The sequence below is a fragment of the Artibeus jamaicensis genome, unplaced genomic scaffold (genome assembly GCF_021234435.1).
Source record: "Artibeus jamaicensis isolate MK-2021 breed Jamaican fruit bat unplaced genomic scaffold, CSHL_Jam_final contig_464, whole genome shotgun sequence".
In the NCBI taxonomy this organism is placed as follows: Eukaryota; Metazoa; Chordata; class Mammalia; order Chiroptera; family Phyllostomidae; genus Artibeus; species Artibeus jamaicensis.
The window spans coordinates 7058605-7078314 of NW_026521842.1; the positions used below are offsets into that span (position 1 = coordinate 7058605).

Genomic DNA, 19710 nt, shown 5'->3' on the forward strand with positions numbered 1-19710 from the left:
TTACTGTTTTTATGACTTGACAGTGACTCTAGCAGGTGCTGAGAGCTTCCCAGCCCCCACAAAAGCATGCCCCTCTGGGCTTTCCATTAAAGAGCTGGCCCAAGTCCCCATTGCAGAAATCCACACCTCTTTGCTGAGAGCTTTATCTGGGACCAAAGTCCATACCCAGCAGTCCAGTAATGCTCAAAATCAATGCCACCTTGGGCAGCCCCAAAACAATGCCCACTTGGATTTGTGGTATAAAGTCCAAAGCTCCCATCCCCCTTGAGTAGGATGACTCTGAAGTATTCTATCCTTGCTCCCGAAGGACCCCAGAGGAATTAAGTTCCAGGCACCCACTGAAGCAACTGACTGAATAACAGACATTTCATGTGGTTGCCCTGTCTTCCTTGCTTCACTTCCCCACCCTCCCTACAGTTTCCCTTGGGTCACCTCCCAGATCAACTAATTGCACTAAAGCCTCCTCTTAGAATCTTTGTGAAAACTCAGACAAATTCTGTGACACTAATCAACAAATGCCTAAAACCATTGTCTATTAAATCCTGTCTATTCACCTCCTCCTCCAGAACCAAGTTCTATTCTCCAAGGACTTAAACCATCAAGGATATCAAGGATTAAGATTGTATGGGGTTGTGTTGAATCCCTGTTCTCGCTGTATCAGGTAGGTATCATCGCCCTCATTTCATAGGTCTGGTAACAGGACACAGACAGCAACTTGCCCAGGCCTACACAGCCTTGCAGTGGCTGAGCTGGTGTTCAAATTCAATTCCACCTTCTCCTAAGACCTGGCTCTTAACCACCACAGTGTACTGCCAGGCATTGCCATGTAGCAATAGTACAATCATCTGGGTAAAATATCACTGATACTATTAATAGCTGCTGTCACTGTAGCACTCATCCAATTTCACATTGCATTCACATTCATTATCACCCAGAAGAGCCTCCTTGTTGCCCCTGAACATGCTATCACTATTTCTGCCTCAAATTTGGACTAATGTTTTCCTCCAGCCTGTAACATCTTCCCTTCTTTCTCTGTCTAGCTAAATTATCTTTCTTCCCCTAGTCTTGATCCCACCCTGTTTTCTCCTTATTCTGCCCACTTCTGCTATTGCCATTCTCACTCTTCCTATTCTGTAGATGTGGATGATGGTGAAACCCACCTAGCAGTGTTGAGCGAAAGCATCTAGCATAGTGCATGCTTTATTGAAGGCAGGTAACAAACGGCATCCTTGTATATTGTCACCTTGACTTACTATAACCTCTCCACCCACCACCCTCTAGACCTCAGCCTACTTCCTTCCATTTCTTTGCTCCACACTGTATAGGCCACTTCTAGTAAGGCAGCATTAGTAAATTAAAAGTTACATGTTTAGGCATCAGAAAAAAAAGCTATCCAAACCTTGTAAACAAGGCCAAAATAATTGGTGAAAATCCTTCAAATATCATTCAGGGACAAAGACCACCAGAAGATGTTTAGGAGCATGTTCTCAGTTCATGCCACTGTTCGCTCTTGATTGAAGACCCCAGACTTAGGAAAATGACCAATTACTTGTCAATTTTTGCTCAGTAGGAGATGAAAATAATTTCTATCTAGTGGAACATACAATCCCAAAGGCTTAGGCATGCTGCACATTAACTAGTGTTTTTCTAATTCAGTAGTCTCAAACTAACATTTCTTTTTGCTCATAAATACCTCAGTTTCTTAAATAGCCTTTTAAATTGTCATAGCACCTTACTGGTGTCCTCATAAATTAATGAACTGATATTTGTATTTACCTGTGAGTCATGCTTTTAACTTTTGAAAAATTATACATGTAGCACGTATAATAACTTTTCACAGACCGAACTTTGGATTCTGGCTTTCTATTAATAACAGGATAAAGTGGAGATAAAGAAAAATAAAGGTCTGTGTGTTCTGGGTGGATACAAAGCTCTACACTTAGACCAGATTTTCTCAACATTGCACTATTGACATTTGGGTAAGGATAATTCTTTGAAGTGAGTACTATAGGATGTTGGGCAGCACTTCTGTTCTCTATCCACTAGAGGCCAGTAGTTCCTCCTCTCCCCATGGTGACAACAAAACTCATCTCTAGACATCACCATGAGTTCCCTGAGAAGCATAATCACCCTCAGTTGAGAACCACTGGTTTAGATTGCACTTCATGAGTAAGAATCACAGGCAGATACTAAAAGGATCAGCAAAGACTCCCAAAGACTCATGAAGATTCACACAAAGAATTATTCTGGATGGGCTTCAAAACCCAATGGCTATAGACTTAGCAATGTGGACCCAGAAGTGTCATTGTCTTTTTATCATTCTTTCCTTGTGTCTTTAATCTCCATGAGATCATGAGATCAGCAGCTGCAGAATCTGCATCTGTCTGGTTCACCTCAGAATCCTTAATGCCAACACTAGAACCTAGAATTTAGTGGGCACCAATAGTGTAGTGCTCAGCAGGGGATGTGTGCAGTGTGGGTGTCTTTAATGTTACGATGATATTTAAGCTGGAGTTTTAAGTCACTTCTGAGCATTATTCATCTTTCCCTGGGTATCTCCCATGTATATGTGAGACATACATGTTAATAAACTATTGCTTTTTCTCTTGTTAATTTGTTTTTTTTCCCTTAAAGAGCCCTAGCTGAAAACCTAAGATGGGTAGAGGTAAAGTTTTTACCTCCCCTACATGGATTTTCTGAATGCTTCCTCTGTCATTACCCCAGATCTTCTGTTCTTCTGTGCAAACAACAGCTTTCATTAAAGGCATCGTGTGAATATAGTTCAGTGCTTCACAGAAGTGAATGCCATGACATGGAACAGAATCTTTGGTCCCACTCCTATATCACTGTGGTCTTCCCTCTGTGATCTTTGCTGCTTCAGAGGAGCAAGTTCCTGGCCCAGGTTTGTCCTCTCCATACCCAGAACAATATTAGGTCGGTCTCTCCACCCAACAGCAAACCTGAGGGAGCATCAGCAGCCCCTGGGGAGTGGGTATGTGAAGACCAGAATGCTGGGTCCACCCCCAGGAGCTCTGACTCAGTAGGATTCCAATTCAGTTGGAGAATTTGTATTTCTAACAAGCTCAGAGAGGATGCTGACACTACTGGCCTTGGTGGTCAAGGCCCAAGTTCTGACACCATACATCTTGTTTACTTTTACATGTCCCAGGAATGGCATACTATATGGAGGAGTTTCCTTACCCCTGGGAGTTTGGGAAGAACATTAGAAATGCAGCTTTGGGAAGCCCCTTTTTGAAACTTAAATGCACACTGAAGCTTCAAAGACATTCAGTTGTAAAAAAAACAAAACACAATCTAGGTAACTTCTCTTGGAAAGTCCAGAGTTTCTCCAAATATTAACTCATGCAACCTATTTTTTTCGGAGCCCTTATTAATTCCCATAGAACCAGTACTTCTTCATAACATACTTTGCAAAACACTATATTGGAAAGATGGTCAGGGAGGGCTGATTCAGACACTCATGTGTCTCTTCCCTGTTGTCACCTGGAAAGGCTTTAAGAATCATAGGGCCTCCTGTCGCCTGGAGTGAGTGACCTGGGAGACAAGCTCCTGCCCCAGCCCAAACTGCAGTAGCTCCTCGGGACTGGAGACCCAGGAAGCTATTTATAGTTTCTTAGCTTTGTCTTTATAAATCCTAGCCTTCCAGGACCACAAACAGGTATCTTGGACCGGGTGAGGGAGTAAGCCCTGTTTCCCTTTCCTGTTGAATTATGCATGGCTAATGGCTTTGTCACTCTGTATTTTAAACATAAAAGAGAAATAAAATTATCAAAGTAAGAGTGAAGACACAGAGAAATAAATTCCCTGTTTAAGGGGCTTGCGAATCAAAGAAGGTTTAGGCATGGGTCGTACTGATGGGGTAGTGTGTTCTATTTTGCAGGGGCAGGTGGCTTGATTTGGAGAGCACTGAGTGCTAAGGATAAGGAGCAAGAAAGAGCTCCTTCCCCTGCATTAGACCTTAAATTACCTTCTCATTGCCAAGCTATGAAATTCTCCAACTGAACCAGCCAAGGGGTGCCAAACATTTGTATTAATTTGGGTAAATCCTTTCAGCAGTCTGGTATCAATTTGAGTACAGTAATAATTAGCATGTCAATTCAGTTCTCTCTTTCTCCTGCTCCTTCTCAGTCCCTCTCCCCCTCTGGCCTTTCCTCTTCTCCCAGTCTCCCTCTCCTCCCATTCCACCCTCTCACCTTTCTCTCCCCCTCTCTTCCTCTTCCTGAGCATTTATTCTCTTCTTTTAAAAGTCAGCCACTCTAACACACCTCCTTTTCCTATAGGGTCTGGGTCTTTCTGCCAGGACCCAAAACCAGAGACACCTGGGTCACATGGGGATGACCAGTGAGACAAAGATGGATCTTAATCTATTTTGTCAATTAGCAAAACAAAAGTGAGAAGCCCTAGCTTTATTTCTGAAGAAATGATCCAAGTTACCTACAGCTCTGGACCACTAGGGTTGCTTTTAATTAATGAACAGGTGTGAACACTGTTATGCTTCAGAACTGCCTGGGTCACTTGCCAGACCCAAGTTTCTCAGTATCTTTCTTGCCTCAGTTTTTGATCTCTGAAATGAGGTGAATAATAGGCCCTTTTGAGGAACAGTCCAGTTTCTGTATGTAAAGAAGCAGAATGGTACTAGGACACGGTAAGCACCTGAAAGAAGGTTGCGTGTGCTCAGAGATGGCACACACAGAAACACTGAGGTTAGACTGCCCATTGTGTGCTTATTGAGAAGTACTTCACACACCACCAAACTCACACTGCTAAAATGAACAATCCTGTGGGTTTTAGTGTATTCACAGTTGTGCAGCTATCAGCACTATGTAGTTTCAGAACATCCCATCACCCACCAAAGAAATCCCACACCCATTAGCAGTCACTCCCCACTCTGCAGCCCTACACAGCTACTCATCTACCTTCCTATCTCCATGGATTTGCCTATTCTAGACAGTTCTTTCTATTTCATAAAATCATACAACCACATGCCCTTTGAATCTGAGACTGCCTAAGTTTGAATCTCAGTCCCAGAGTTCATCAGCTGTGTGATCTTCATCAAGTCCTCCCAGAATGTCCCCATCTGTGAAATGGAATTATTGCAACAAAATCACAGTAGATATACACCATAAAGTCATTAGGAGCATTAAATGTACCAATTAATACATCTGAAGTACTCACACAGGGCCTAGCTCACTGTAAGTACTACTTAGATGTCAACCTCCACTACTTTACTACTGCTATTATTACTAGTATGATGTTCCTCTGTCCCAAAGCAAGTGACCAGTGGTGGGAATCCGAAGATAAACAAACAGAGCACAGAGAACACAGCTCTTGCCTTCGCCAGTGAACAACCTGATGGGAATTACATGATTAGGAAATCAGCTTAAATGGATACAGTAAAGCCTTATTGTAGGCATATTTAACTAATGGAAATCCAACTCTCCCACCAAAAAGAGAAGGGAAAAGAACAATTCAAACCTTGCAATTAAATGCTATAAAATTATATTATGTGTATGTTCTCTACTATGTACTGTACGTTACTCATTACAGCACGCATTTTACATGGGTACATATTGATTACAGTATAGGGTTGCATACAGAAAACCACACACACAGAAAACTTACGGGTGATTTAAGAGATTTCAAGGTTCATGTTGACTCGATTTGCCTTAAACCTTGATTTAATTATCTAATCCCTGAATAAAATGTGACTCTGTTGTGTGTCAATAATAGTAACAATTCAATATGACTCCAGACAAATGAAAACCAGCCAAAACATGGTCAGTTGGTTGAGTTGGGCATTGGCTACAGTAGGTTCCAGGGGGCAACACCAATTAGCCAGGCACCACTTCTGCCCTCCACAAGCTCACCGTCTCATTTTGAAAATAAACCACATAAGCATAGTCATAAGAGGTTAGTGAGTGGTGGACATGGGTGTAGGAAGCAGAGGGAAATAATCTCTCACTCATCAGCTGACAGGACAGACAGATACGAAAAGGGCTGTGCTCTTCCCTTTCTATCCCATCCATCCCTTTGCCTGCTTTGCCCTCCTCTGTAGCAATTGCCACCACCTGACAGACATCATGTATCCACCCGTTCGTTTTCTATCATTTCTCCTCCAACCAGTGCAGTTCACCAAAGGAGGGACTTTGGGTGCACTGCTCACTTCTGTAGTCTCAGTTCTGAGAAGAGTGTTGAGGACTTAGTGGGTAGTCTGTAAGACTGGTCAATGAATCAATAAATGAGGGTAATTATTTAGGCAGCCTCCACTTTTCTCCTACCTTCTGTCCCCAAAACACCCACAGTCTGTTCCTCCCACCTCGATTCACTTATTCCTTACAATCACTTAAAAGTAGTGAGTAGAAATATATTCAAGTCAAAGATAAGGCCCTAAGGTAGCACGACAGGGCTTTGGCATACTGGTACCATCTAGTGGGAAAGAGAGTGTCTGCAGGTGGGTGCTGAACAAAACTGGAAGGGTTTAAGAAAGCAGCAGCCTTAACTCCCCTTCATCATTAGTTCTACTGAGGAAGTTTGCAGTAACACATAATGGTGCAGACAGAATCTCCTATATGCTCGTGCCCTACCCGGAGCCTGCTCTGCCAGTCCAAGCACTTCTCTCGTCTCTACATTTTCCTCCTTAGGACTTTTCCAAAACCACAGTTGCTCTCCCAGAGCCACAAAGGCTCAGCAGGGGAAGTACAGAGGAATTAATGGTGCCAGGAGTTACCCTTTACAAATGGAAGATGGGCATAGATAGCTATATACCCCAGCCTTCTAGCTTGCAAGGAGACCATTCTGAAGCAAGTTTTACACAGTTCTTCCACGGGTCCCCTGCAGCAAAAAGCCCCAGTTACCTGTGACAGTAACCAGCTCAATGACACAGTCTTTAGTGACTTTCTTCTTTCTTATTTCCACTCCTCACTTCTGTGTCCTGGAATTATCTCCCATATTAGCTCCCTGCATCAAAGCCTACATCCCGATCCTGATTAAATGAAGTCAATCCTGTATACCTTTGTACCAATATACCTGTGAGTGGTAAAAAAAAAAAAAAAGAAAAGAAAAGAAAAAAACCTTAAGAATTGTAGTCCAAATAATTACCACAAAAGCTAAATTATTATACATTTTAGAGCTGATCTAAGAATTACATTCCATAGCTGACTATCAGCATCTTTACCTTGATCAAATTTAACATGAAATAAGCCCATGGTATGTGATCCTAAAGAAGTGCCACAATTTTTATGGTGACAAGAGGACAAAGAAAATGTTTGGTCTCTCTCCCTGGCTTCTACCCTATCCCAGTATGACCAACCAGTGAGGTGACTAGTGGTTTCAACCAGGGGTGGGAAAACGGCAGCTCAAGCACCAAATTCAGCTCTGCCTGTTTTTGTAAATGGAGTTTTATTGGAACACAGCCCTGGCCATTTGTTTACATAATGTCTGTGGCTGCTTTTATATTACCCAGACAGAGCCCTGAGTAGTTGCAAGAGACACCATATCTTTACTCTATCACTCTTCACGAAAAAAGATTACATACCTGTGTTTAAATCATTGGTTGCTATATTCTTTGACTCCCAAAAGCAAAACTTCAAGAACTACAGCAACAAAAAATAGAGAATGGACAAAGTTTTGCCAATGATACCAGTAAGGACAAAAATGCCCTCTATTTATTGACCAACCTCATTTTATAGGTAGTAGGACATTTCATCATTGCATCAGAACAAGGGACTTTCCATCCTAACAGTGGGTGGTAGATGAACTCAGAACAACCTTTTATCCCATTCTAATTTTTCCATAGCATTATCACTATCCAAAATTATTGGATAATGATATTAGATAATTATTATCACTATTCAATAGTGATAGTAAATTATTAGATAGTGAAAATCCAAAATTTACTTATTTATGTTGTTTACTGTCTTTCCTCCTCCTTAGAATGTAGATTCCATGAGAAAAGGCAACCTTGTCTTTCTTAATCACTGCTGCTTACTACATATCAAGCATCATGCTCTAAATATAGTCACTGATCAGCAAATATGTGTTAAATGACTGGCTTAATCAGATATGGAATGTGTAGATTGGTGTACACAGAGAGAAGCAGAAATGTAATGCCACTGTGGAGTGGTGAGGACTCGGGCAAAGGGAGAGTGTGACCATCCACTAGCACAGGCCTCTGTGAGCGCTCTCTGCTCTCTCACCAGTACATAGGCTAGTGCCAGGCACACAATAGACACTCAGTAACTGTTCACTGGATCAATGGCTACCCTGTCTAAAGGCACTTCAATTGAATTAAAAGGAAAAAAAGAAAGCTCTTCTGGTAAAACAGAATGAAACTTCAGAATAGATTCAGTACAAACTGCAACTCGCTATAGGTCTGTGTGTCTTACTATAGCTACAGGCTGTATATTTCTCATTTTCCTATGGATGGGAGAAAATGTTATTGTAGACAGCAGTACTCAGGAAACACTGGCTTAGACCGGGTGTTCTTTGGCACCCCTGGGGAGGAATGCCATCTAGCCATTGGGCTCAGCAGCCAACAAGAAACTGGAAGACTGCCATAGAATTTACCTGTATGCCTAGAAGTTTCAGAGGTGACACACCAGAGCTGGGTGCTGGCGACTGCAATCTTCCTGGAATGGCCATTCTTACTGGAAGAAGCACGCAACATGGGGGGTTCGTACGTCCTAGTCAAAAGCAAGGACTCAGAGACAAAGAACACAAATGGCCGTGGGCTAACCCAGTTCTGAAGTTTGCAACTGGTAACTCAGATGGGAGGGCCAGGTCCCAGACCCACTTTTAAAGCCAGGAACTGAAAAGAGAGGTCACTGCAGGCAGCCCTTTTGACCCCAAGAGAGCCAGAGAACAAAATAGTTAAAAGAGAGAATTCTTACATTATTTGCAGGAATAAGGGAGGAAGTTTTTAAACACTTATGAAATGTTCAGGAAAACGGGTGTGCACAGGAATCAGAAATGCATGAGTTCAAACCCTGGTCCCAGTTCTGTGTGGCCTTAGGCAAATGACAAACCACTCTGAACTTCTTTTCTTCATATATAAAATGGAGATAAGAATAGTTGCCCCTGAGGATTGCAGTAAGGACTTAACATAGTGTATGCAAATGGTATATAGCAGTAAATTGCACAGTATAGTAAATTTTCCACAGTTATTTTGATATATTTCAAATAATAATAATTATCAGTGCTCATGACACTAGCATGCACACCCACATAAATACTGCCCTGATAAAGCTCCTGAGAAACACATGCTGGGAAGACACATCTAGAAGGTAAGATCCTGTCAGATCAAATGATTTTATGAGGCATGAAATCCCCGGGGGAAGAACCTTTGTGGAGCTACCAATATGGGAATTGTCCAATCCTTCTCTAGGGAATGGACTTTACTTTTTTAAAACCTCTGTGAATTTTTAAATACTCAAGCATTTTTCCCACCTCTAAGTCAGATGCTCAAGGCCAAGTCTTCATGGTACCTTCAAGCCATAAACTCCCTTGGAGCACAGTGCACTAAAGTTAATACAACTAACACTCTTTCAGCACCTAGCAGTTACCAGCTGTGAGATGAAGTCTCGAGCATACACTTATTTAATTCTCACCAAAACCCTGCTGGGCAAGCATAGCTACTCTGCCTTTTTGTTTAGACACAGGAGGAAACAGAAGAGGAGGGAAATAAAGGAACTTATCTGTGGTCACACAGTATGCAAATGGCTGAGTCAGGATTTAAGCTCATTTCTCAAAGGCTCAGAAGTATAAGATGCTCTCTCCTCTGGATCCATGCAACTGTCAGCCCCAATACGCCTCTGTCACTTTCCCCAGAGGACCAGGACTATGTTGTATTCATCTCTGGATACCCAAATTGCCAGCAACATTGTCACTTGGTGGATATTAAAAAATTATGGGAAGGGAAAGGAAAAGATAGAAGGAAGAGAGTGAGAGAGGAAGGATGGAAGGAAAGGAGGAGGGCACAGCAACCCTTCCCTTGACACTATTTTAGCCCCCAGTGTTTCCTACTGTAACAGTTACCACGTTTGTATTTTCTCAGCTATTTATTTTCTCGTTTCTTATCAGATGCCCTCAGTAGACTGTAAGCTCCATGAGAGCAAGTTTCATTTCCATCTTATTACCTATGAATTTCCTAAACACTTCAGTAAATACTTAGCAAATGGACAAGTGCTCACTCCTTACCTTCTCAGGACAATGCTAACTGTGCTGCTGGGTTTTTAAACATTTACTAGCACACCACTGATTGGCACCCAGTGGAAGTTTCTGCTATGACACCCAGAAACGTAAGAGTCACCAAAGCTATATCTAATATGCTGAAACAAAGGTTTGTTAGCATTCGCAAAGTGATTGCTGGAGGCAGTAGATCATTATTTGCTTCGTGTAAGAAATGTTTCCAGTGCTGCTGATTGAATGTTCAAGAAACGATTAAAGGCCTTGGCAATGTTTCACTCAAATATCTTTTGCATGAAAAGCCTCAGAGATTGGTTAATTATAGAGCTGTACATAGTCTCTCTCTAGTCAAGGGCATTTCCAGGCCCCCACAGTGCCCATCCCAGATGCAAGCATGGATTGAAGCTGTGGACATTAGTGTAACTGGGGCCCTGGATACCTCTCCTGAGGAGTATTACAGGAGAGGTAATACTCCCGTAGTTACAGGAGTATTGCAGAGGATGCAGCTCAGCTAACACCCACCATGGAAACAGCCCTCGGGCCCTGTTTACGGTGACAAACACCTGGGTTCCTTGTTTGGGCAAGTGGCTCTAGCTTCCTGCCAACTGAAAGAATCAGAACTCAATCTTGCATTCTTAACCCCTCCCTGACCCCCACTCTGCCATCTTTAAACCCAGCTACCATGCCCTGCCAAGTTCTTCCCTAAATATCTCCCAGATGCTCTGAGAAGGGTGTGTCTAGTTTGCTCATCTGCACTGTCACTCCCTAGTCTCGATTTCCATGATCTCAGGCCTGCACTGTTCTTTCTTCCACCCATACCAGTCCCCATCTATTTGCCGCACTGCAGCCAGGGTGACCTATTCAAAATGGAAATCTGACTGTGTCACACTCTACCCTCCCCTTAGTACTTTCAATGGCTGCCCATTGCCCTAGGACAAAAAACAAAATCTCCGCAGGGCTGACAAGGCCCCAGTAGCTCTGGCACCTCCTAGATGCTCCTCACATCACTCTCCTGGGGCTGTACTGTGTTTCCTCCTACCCACAGACCTACACCAGTCTGTGCCTTCTGCTCTTCCCCACCCATACCCTCTAGTGTTGCTTTGTCTGTGTAAGCCTCACTACTTTTCCAGACTGCAACTTGTGCATCAGGCTATCAGGGAAGCCTCCTGGATCCTTCATCTGGATTTTATACCTTCCATATACACACACATACACACATACACATTCATTAATTCATTCACTCACCCACATTTACTGAGAGCCAGCTACACAGCAGGTATTGATCTAGGTGCTGGGGATACAGAAATGAACCCCTCAGACAGCAACATGTGCTATAGTACAGTTTACCTTTTAGTAAGGGAGAAAAATAAGGCACAAACAAGCAAAATATAGAGAATGTTGTGCCCTCGTGCAACTTTGTTTCCTTCCCTCATAGGAGTTGTCATTGCTTTGAATTATTCATCAACTGATTTTTATCTCCCCTGCCAGGGAATTGGTTGGGTCTGAACCCCAATAGACTGAGTCAGCCTTAAGAACAAATGTACCCTAAAAACATAGTAGGCCTTCTATGGATACCACAGATACTTACTGAATCCATTTGGTCCCAGGTGAATGAATCTCCCTGAAGTCAAGTTGCTTGAGTGCTTGGGGCTTAGGAGGGACAATCCCTAATGGCCAGACCCTGAACTTTTCCCTGCCCTTTGAGAAGCCTCCCTGCAGCCTCTTTCTGTAATTCTGAGTCACAGCAGAAGCCATCAAACTTTTTCTCCAAAAGGCCAAATATTAAATATTTTAGGCATCGTAGGCCATATGGTGTCCACACTGTTGTTACACCACAAGCACAGCCATAGGCAATTATATAAATGAACGGGCATTATTATGTTCCAATAAAACTATTTGTGAAACAGGCTGCAGGCAGGAATTGGCCCTCAGGCCATAGTTTGCAACCCTTGAGTTGATGATCCCAGAGGCCCAGACGCTCATGGTGGCTAAAGGCGGGCCCATGTGGCCTGAGTCAGCTATGGGGTCCACTGGCAGAACCCAACGACTTTTCACAGACCATGCATCCGTCAATTAACAGGGAGATTATCACAGAAGCTCAAGCTTCAGGCATTTGCAGGTACCATCTCCTGCAGCACATGGAAAAGTAGTTCTCTGCCACTCCCAGAGGAAAGAGACTTGGCCTGCAGGCCTCATAAGGCAGGGATGGAAGCTGCCACATTCCTTGCAGGGCCCTCAGGTTCCTCCAGAGGCTGAGCTCATTTCCTGGCCCTGCCCAGGCATGTGGCAGGGCTGCTCTCAGCTGAGCAGCTGCTGCCCTCCACCCTAGCGCAGCCTGCGCTCTGCTGGCAGACACAGGGGCTTTGTGCAGAATGGGGGACACTCAGTGGGGCCTTTGAAAGGAGACACGACATGTCAAAACCTGCCTATTGCTAATGCTAATTTTCAGGAATTTGACTTCTGTTGGTAACTGACAGAGCAAAAACAATTACTTTTTGTTTTTGTATATGTATGTAGTTATACTTACCCTGATCTTTAGGGTCTGTAGCTATGGAAGACAGAGTTATCTGAGGCTTACCTGCTAGAATGAGATGAATGGACAAATTTGTCTAGTATTTACAGAACCAGAGAGCATTAATTATAGCATTAACACTATATGTGGGCTGCAGTGGGTGTTAACTGTTTAAAACAGTCACAAAAACATCACACAAACTCCAGTTGGTGCTGGGGTAACAATGTCCTGTGTATAAAAGTACTCTAGGCAACAAAATTATGGAGCTAACATTACCCTGAAGTTACAAATGCTTGACTGTTAGCTCAGTGCTTCCAGAGTACCCTACAGGCCTAAATGCAATATGCTTTTGTGATGTTCTGCTTATACTCATACTACGGATGAGAAACACAGATGGAATGGCAACACCCAGTGTGTCACTGTGCTCCAAGGGCAGTGATGCTCTCTGTATAAACTACAGACAACGCTCGAGGACCTACATACTATCCAGTGGTCCCAGAGCCCCTTGGCTGCCAACGCATAACAATGTGTTGAGTGTGTCAACATGCTGGTATTCCAACACTCTGACTCAAGGCTGCAATGTGTCACTCCTCCGGGTGTAACTGTTCTACATGGAACAATGGTCTGGGTGTTATTGTGCTCTGGGTATCCCGAATCAACCAATGGCGGGTGGTAAATAACATTCTCAGACAGAAGGTACATGTTCATCGAAAGGGCACATGAATGGATTTCAATTAGAGCAATCAAAAAGAAGATTTAAAATAGTCTGTTACTGAAAAATTGACTGCATAAATTTGATCAAGCCTCGAAATTTGGGAAAGCAGAAATTCCTGATACAAAATGGCTATTGGGGCAAGTGGGTAAAATTAGGGAGGACAGTGGGCTGGGTGAATAATTGGGGACTGTGACAAACTCCAGAGGCATGTCCTCCCTAAGGGGACAGTAGTGACTCACGTCCACTAAAGTGTGGTCATGTGGAAACGAAGCTCGAGGGTTGCCTAACCTCCAACATTTTAAGAATACAAGAAGCCTATATATTTTTTAATGTACAAAATTTCTCACTTTACAAAACATTTGTGCCAAAGAAGATACATCCATGAGCTACATCTGGCCTGTGGTTGCTACTTTGTAACCTCTGCCTGGAGGTCAGAGTTGCAGAATTGGGATGGATGGGCTTCAGCACCATCAAACTGATATCTTGAGGTTCAATTTGCTACACCAATGGGTGACTATTCACTTTCGTGAAACCTGGCTCAGTTTGCATTTCGAGTTTGAAATGTTTCTTCTTTAGCCTGTCTTTACCTTCTTCTCTCTGTACAGAAAGAAATTTCTTTCCACCCTAACCCTGAAATAAAGCCTCTACTTAGTGCATGGTGAATGCTCCCAGGATCCTACAGTCCAGCTAGTCATCATTTGTACACTTTGCTCAGGTAGGGGGATCCAGGGCTGAGTCCCTCAGGTGGCTGCAGAGGAGACAGGCTGTGGAAAATTATATTGGCAGCATCCTTCTGTAGGGTCAGATTCTTTCAGGCATGTGGGCACCTTGCAGACAGCTAAGTGGAAACAGTGCCAAAACCACTGGTCACTTGATTTGATTCTGTGCAACTGATTATTGTAATTGGATGACAGATTGATATTTCCCTCTTCTTTTCAAGTGTGTTGAAGGGTGAACAGATCTGGCCAATGACTCACTCTTCTGGGTAGTTACCAAATGGGGAAGATTATCTCCCTTCCCAGGCAGAACTGTTCTTGCCTTTTGGCAGCCTGAACAGTAAACTGGGCCCAGCTAAAGTCAAATGGCAGGAAATTTCAAAACTTCCTCACATTTCATATTATATATTGTCTACAAAGGTCTTTGAAATGATCCTTGCTCTAATAGTCAGAGGGGATACATAGTTGAAGAATAAACTAGAACAGAAGTAACTACACTAGGGGGGAAAGGAAGAAAGAAAAGAAGGAAAGATAATGCAAAATGACAGGACTTCTCATGGGAGGAGCTGGTAGCAAATCGTTGGGACAGTAGTTTGGTTTTAATGGAGCTGTTGTACTGAAGTTCTTTAAAATATGAGCTGTAGGTTCAGAATTTTGTAATGCTGTGGATGGAGCCCTCTTCTGGAGAAATTTTTCAACAGATATTTAAACAAAGTCAAAACACACAGAGATAGACACATACACACAGAGAGAGAAAGAGAAAAAGGAAATACTATTGCCTATTTAGATGAAATGTCATTCATGTGTGAATTGAACCCATGGTTTGTCCTCTTTGTTACCGCCCATTAAATAGAAATGAATTCTACTCCCCAAGCAACTATCTTTTTAGAAGGAGGGAAAGAAAAGTGGATCCTCAAGAACCCAGCTATACTTTTACTAAACAGTGAACTTCAGACTGAGTGAGACTCCATGTGTACATCTAAATGCTTGTACTTTTAGATAATGCTGTTATTGGGTGCTTTGTTTGTTGGGCAGTTTCACCACAACACACAGAGAATACTTCTACAAGGAAATAGACTGGATCCAGTGGAAAACCCAAGGGCTAAAGATAGAAAAGAAGGGAGGGGAGGGAGGAAAGCAGGAGAGATTAGCTAAGATGACTGTTGAGGCTTTTAATACAGACAGTGGCATTACCTGCATTTTCCAGATCCCGAATTCACCCTTATGGTTTAGTAAATGTCTTTGGGGACATGCTAAAAAAAATGTTCAGACAAATTAACTCTTCCACGGTGATTCCTTTCACCACTTAATCTCTGCTTTTGCCATCTTACAGGCTGTCACATGTTGAACCCTTCTTGGAGCAGGGCACTCTCTGCAATTCTCAGTCTTTTATCCTCATCAAAACGGTTCTGCAAACAAACACCGCCCTTAAAATGTAACAAATGAGGCTGAAGGGGCACTAGAAGACACTGATTCTCACTTAAATTTTGAAAATCAAGATTCTGACTCCAAGAAAGTACTCCCCTCATTCAAAGCAACACCTCAGAACTCTGGAACATTTTTAGTCACTCCCAAGTGAATGCTGTCCAAACCTGAACCACTCCCTAAAGTCCTAATTATTGGGGGATTACTCATTCATTGTTAGAACTTTTGGCTAGTTGTGATACCCAAATAGGTGGGGGAAGGGAGAGTCATATTTACAGTGGAATTTCTAGCTCATGCCTCTCTTCTTTCACATTTATTAATCATTATAGCCAAATTCCAGGGGCCACTTGTGAGACAGTATTTCCCAAAATGCCCCTGGGGAGAAGGGGTGACTGTTTCTCAGCTTTGCCAGTTTCCAGCCATTGTTGCTTAGATTTCCTCTCCCCCATTCCAAAAATACCCCAAACAGCAACCTAGCCAAGAAACTTACAGAGGCTGATGTCTTCCAAAGCTGGACCCAGCACCGTACAACCGGGGTGGAAAAACACACATGCTTGCCTGAACACCGCCAGGGCTCAGGGACTAAATTTGTTCTATTACATTGCTTTCCCCTTTCCTCCGTTTTCTCTGCCTCAGGAAAGTTTTGTTTTTGCTTGTTGACTCCAAGACCCCAAGACTTTCCCCACTTTTCACACTATGGCCCACAGAGCTCTGCACTTGAACCTCTTGTTAGTTAAGTGGATTGTGCCAAAAATTATTTTCCCACAAGGTGCTACTGCTACCAGGATATCAATTACTGTCCTAATGTGGGCACTTGCTCTGAGTGTGCACAACAATCTAAAAGAGATACACTCCTCTCAGGGCAGGCGGTTTAAGTCAGAGTAAAACCTCCACTTGCCCGTTTTACAGAAACTGAGTGAAGTGAGAGCCTCCGTAGCCCACTGTGCTAGCTGGGCCTTGGGTGAGAGGAAACAGCAGTTGCTTTGCAAAAGGCATCAGATGAGAAGCTCCTGGTGCATATGGATTACTGGCGGCTGTCATGTGGTCTCTTACTCAAAGGGACGCATAACTCTGGGCAAGCCCTAGAATCCAAACTGAGGTCAAAACATGCCCACAGAGCAAAGTACTGTAAAGTCCTAGGAAAGGCACTGCTCGGGGCTCCCCAGACACCAACAGCTCCCAGTGAGCCATGCCTCATGGTAAATGCATTACCTAGGACATCCTATTGGATGCAATCCAATCTGCCTAGAAATCCTAGGATGGTGATAAGATTATTTTTCAGTGTAGAATCTGGAAGCTCAGAGAGGTTAACCAACTTGCCCATGTGGTACCACTAACATATGGCAGAGCAGATCTGCCCAAATGAGAGGCATGCTCTGAACCACCCTGCTAAACCTGGATGCATATACACACACACAACCTGAGGAATAATTAGTCCAGAAAGACCAGAAAACTGATTCACAGACAGGCATAGGATTTGTGGCAGGACTGAAGGCTACACGGACCCCTGAGAGAATCTGCCAGCAAAAGAGGAGGGTAACTGAATAGTGGCTGTGGGTACAAGGAAGAAGGACACAATGAGTGGGGAGACGGGGCTCCACAGCCAGGAACCTTGCTCTGCCTCTAGGCACTATCACCCCCACCAAACACACACACACACTTTGAGTGCTCTCCATGGCCATGGCATTCCTGGGACACTGGCCCATTTCCAAAGTCTAACTCCAATATTAATCCAGCAGTAGCCTCCCCTTAGAAGGCTGCTGTGCATCCTCGCATGCTAACCAGCCACTGCCAGGGACCCTGGCTGCTCACTCCTCCTCTCACCCACATACTCACACAAGTGCCTCTTCCCCTAGCACCCTGGAGTCCTGGACAGGAGCTCAACACCCATTCTTAGCACCCAAAGGCACTCCCTATCTCCTTTCCTCCTCTCTGCCTGGCCCTGCCTTGATCTTACCCACCCACTTGTAGGCTCCCTGCTCATCCCAAATCCCATAGGCTGCCAGCTAGGTCGTGGTGCTTTCAGAAACCACGGGTCCCTGAGCAGTGTTGGGCGTGCCCTCAGCCTCCTGCACCTCTAGTCTGGCCTCCTCTGAGTACTGCTTTTAACACACAAACTTCGGAGATCCCCTAGATACATAGGTGGTTGCTGGGGGACCGCGTCTCCATCACTCCCTATTCCGGAATCTCAGGATCCTTCCCTCCCGCCGCAGCGCTCCGAGGGTTAACAGGCAGCTGCGGCCCGGTGGGCAAGGCTTGAACTTTTCTCTGTTCTCCGAGCCACCCAGGAAAGCAGCAGAGGCGGCAGTTGGGGTTTAGGGCCGAAGCTTCAGCTAGCTGGACAAAGCGGGTGGAGGGGGGTTGGGGCCTGAGCCCTGACAGGAGACGCACTACGGTCCTTCCCAGCCTGAGACTGGGGAGAGAAAGGACCCCTATGCCGGCGCAACTGGCTCCCGCGCCTTTGAGCGACAGTGGCAGCCGGCAGCCGGGCTGCAGAAGACTGCTAGCCCAAGGCACCTTCCTGCGCGCTGCAGGACTGGGTGAGGGGACCCTGGCGCCCCAGGAAGGAGGCAATACCAGGCCATCCTCTCCAGCCTCTGAGCAGCCCGCGATCAGGACACAAGCGGCGCTTCCCCTGCTCTGCACTGAGCTGGGTAAAATCACGACTCCTTGGACTCGTCTCTGAGTCTTTCTCCAATGCCTGAGCCTCCGAGAGAAGGCAAATCAAAGTTACCCCACTTGATGCAGGCAAGAATGTCACCCCTGCTTGCAACATAAAGGACTCGGGAGCTTTCTCATTCTTTCCTCAACACACACACACACACACACACACACACACACACACACACACACGCAAGCTGGAGTGGGTAAGCAGACGCCCTAGGATCTCCCAGGCTGGAAATGACCTCCCTTCCTAGCTCAGGGCTGTCTTTGCCACCGCTCCAGGAGTCCCGAAAGCCCTCTCACTTTGCCCACACCAGGCGATCAGAATGCAGAACCCGGGCGCGGGCGCTCCCGGAAGCCCCTCTTCCCTACCTGGGACAGGAGAAAGCACAGGACGAGCGGAGTTCTCGGCTGCATTTTGCCCGACTAGAAGCGCCCGGCGGCGTTTTCATTCATGCACGCGGCTGCACTGAGCATATTTTCCGTGGGAGCCAGGCTTTGAGGAGAGGCTCTGCCTCGCCAGCCAGCCAACTTCCCAAATAGATCAGCGGCAGCATCACGAAAGCATTGGGTAGAGGCTGATGACCAGGACCAATGGCTTTACAAGACGGATTCCTTCATAAAGCTCCCTCGTTTTGCATGGCAGATACCGGGCTAGTACCTCGCGCAAAGCGAGCCCCTCAGAGGAAGCAACCCATTTGCTTTTTTTGGACTGTTGGGACCCATCTCACAAATCACACTGGGCAACACCAGCCGATTCCACTTACACAGAGAATGGAATAGCACCCAGGACTGGCGGCCACTTCCAGCCCAGTGCAAAAAGATTCTCTTTATTAAAATGTTAATAAGATCCACTTTATTTCCAATAAATCAAATAAAATGACCCCAACAATTTCAGCCCTTTCTTGGCAATAGATTTTTTTCCCTCTTTTTCTTTCCTTTTTTTCCCCACATGGCCCAAGTCATGAGCAATCCCTAGAAACTCAGAACAGTGGTGGCCACATTTCAAGGGATTTTACAAGTGGGGTCCTATGTAAATGAGGGTAAGAGGGATATCTAAGTCTGCCTTTCCCAGTAGGAATCTGAGAAAATGCCTTGAAGACCTCAGCTGGTCACTTCCATGCAGCCTCCTAAAGAGCATTTCAGGTATTCTATAATAAAGGATATTTGTGCAATAGAATTTATGCAACCAAAATAGAAAATATGGGCCAAAAGGAAAAAAATCAGAAAACTGAAATGCTAAACCCAAACTCTAATAAATTTGCTCTGATTTAGATCTGAGTTTCCTGGTGGCTAAAGCAATAAGAGAAATACATAAGTTACATAATTCTTACAGAAATAGGTACATGAATATCTTCTGGCATAAGTTCCCTTGACACCAAACAATGGGGTAAATGTATTATGTGTTGTCTAATATAGCAGGACACTGAGCAATGGATCATGCTGAGATCCAGTGCATTGGGCTGTATTCCCAG

At 44.4% G+C, this 19710-nt stretch overlaps 1 protein-coding gene across 1 annotated transcript in view; it reads right to left on the reverse strand.

Moving 5' to 3' along the window:
* Positions 1-18791, reverse strand: part of CDH13 (cadherin 13) — a 1059406-nt gene extending 1040615 nt beyond the window's left edge. The window contains exon 1 of the mRNA XM_037142446.2: positions 18608-18791. Within this exon, the coding sequence (XP_036998341.2) occupies positions 18608-18652 (45 nt within the window). The 5' untranslated portion in view covers positions 18653-18791. The remainder of the gene's footprint in view (positions 1-18607) is intronic.
* Between the last annotated feature and the right edge of the window lie 919 nt (positions 18792-19710).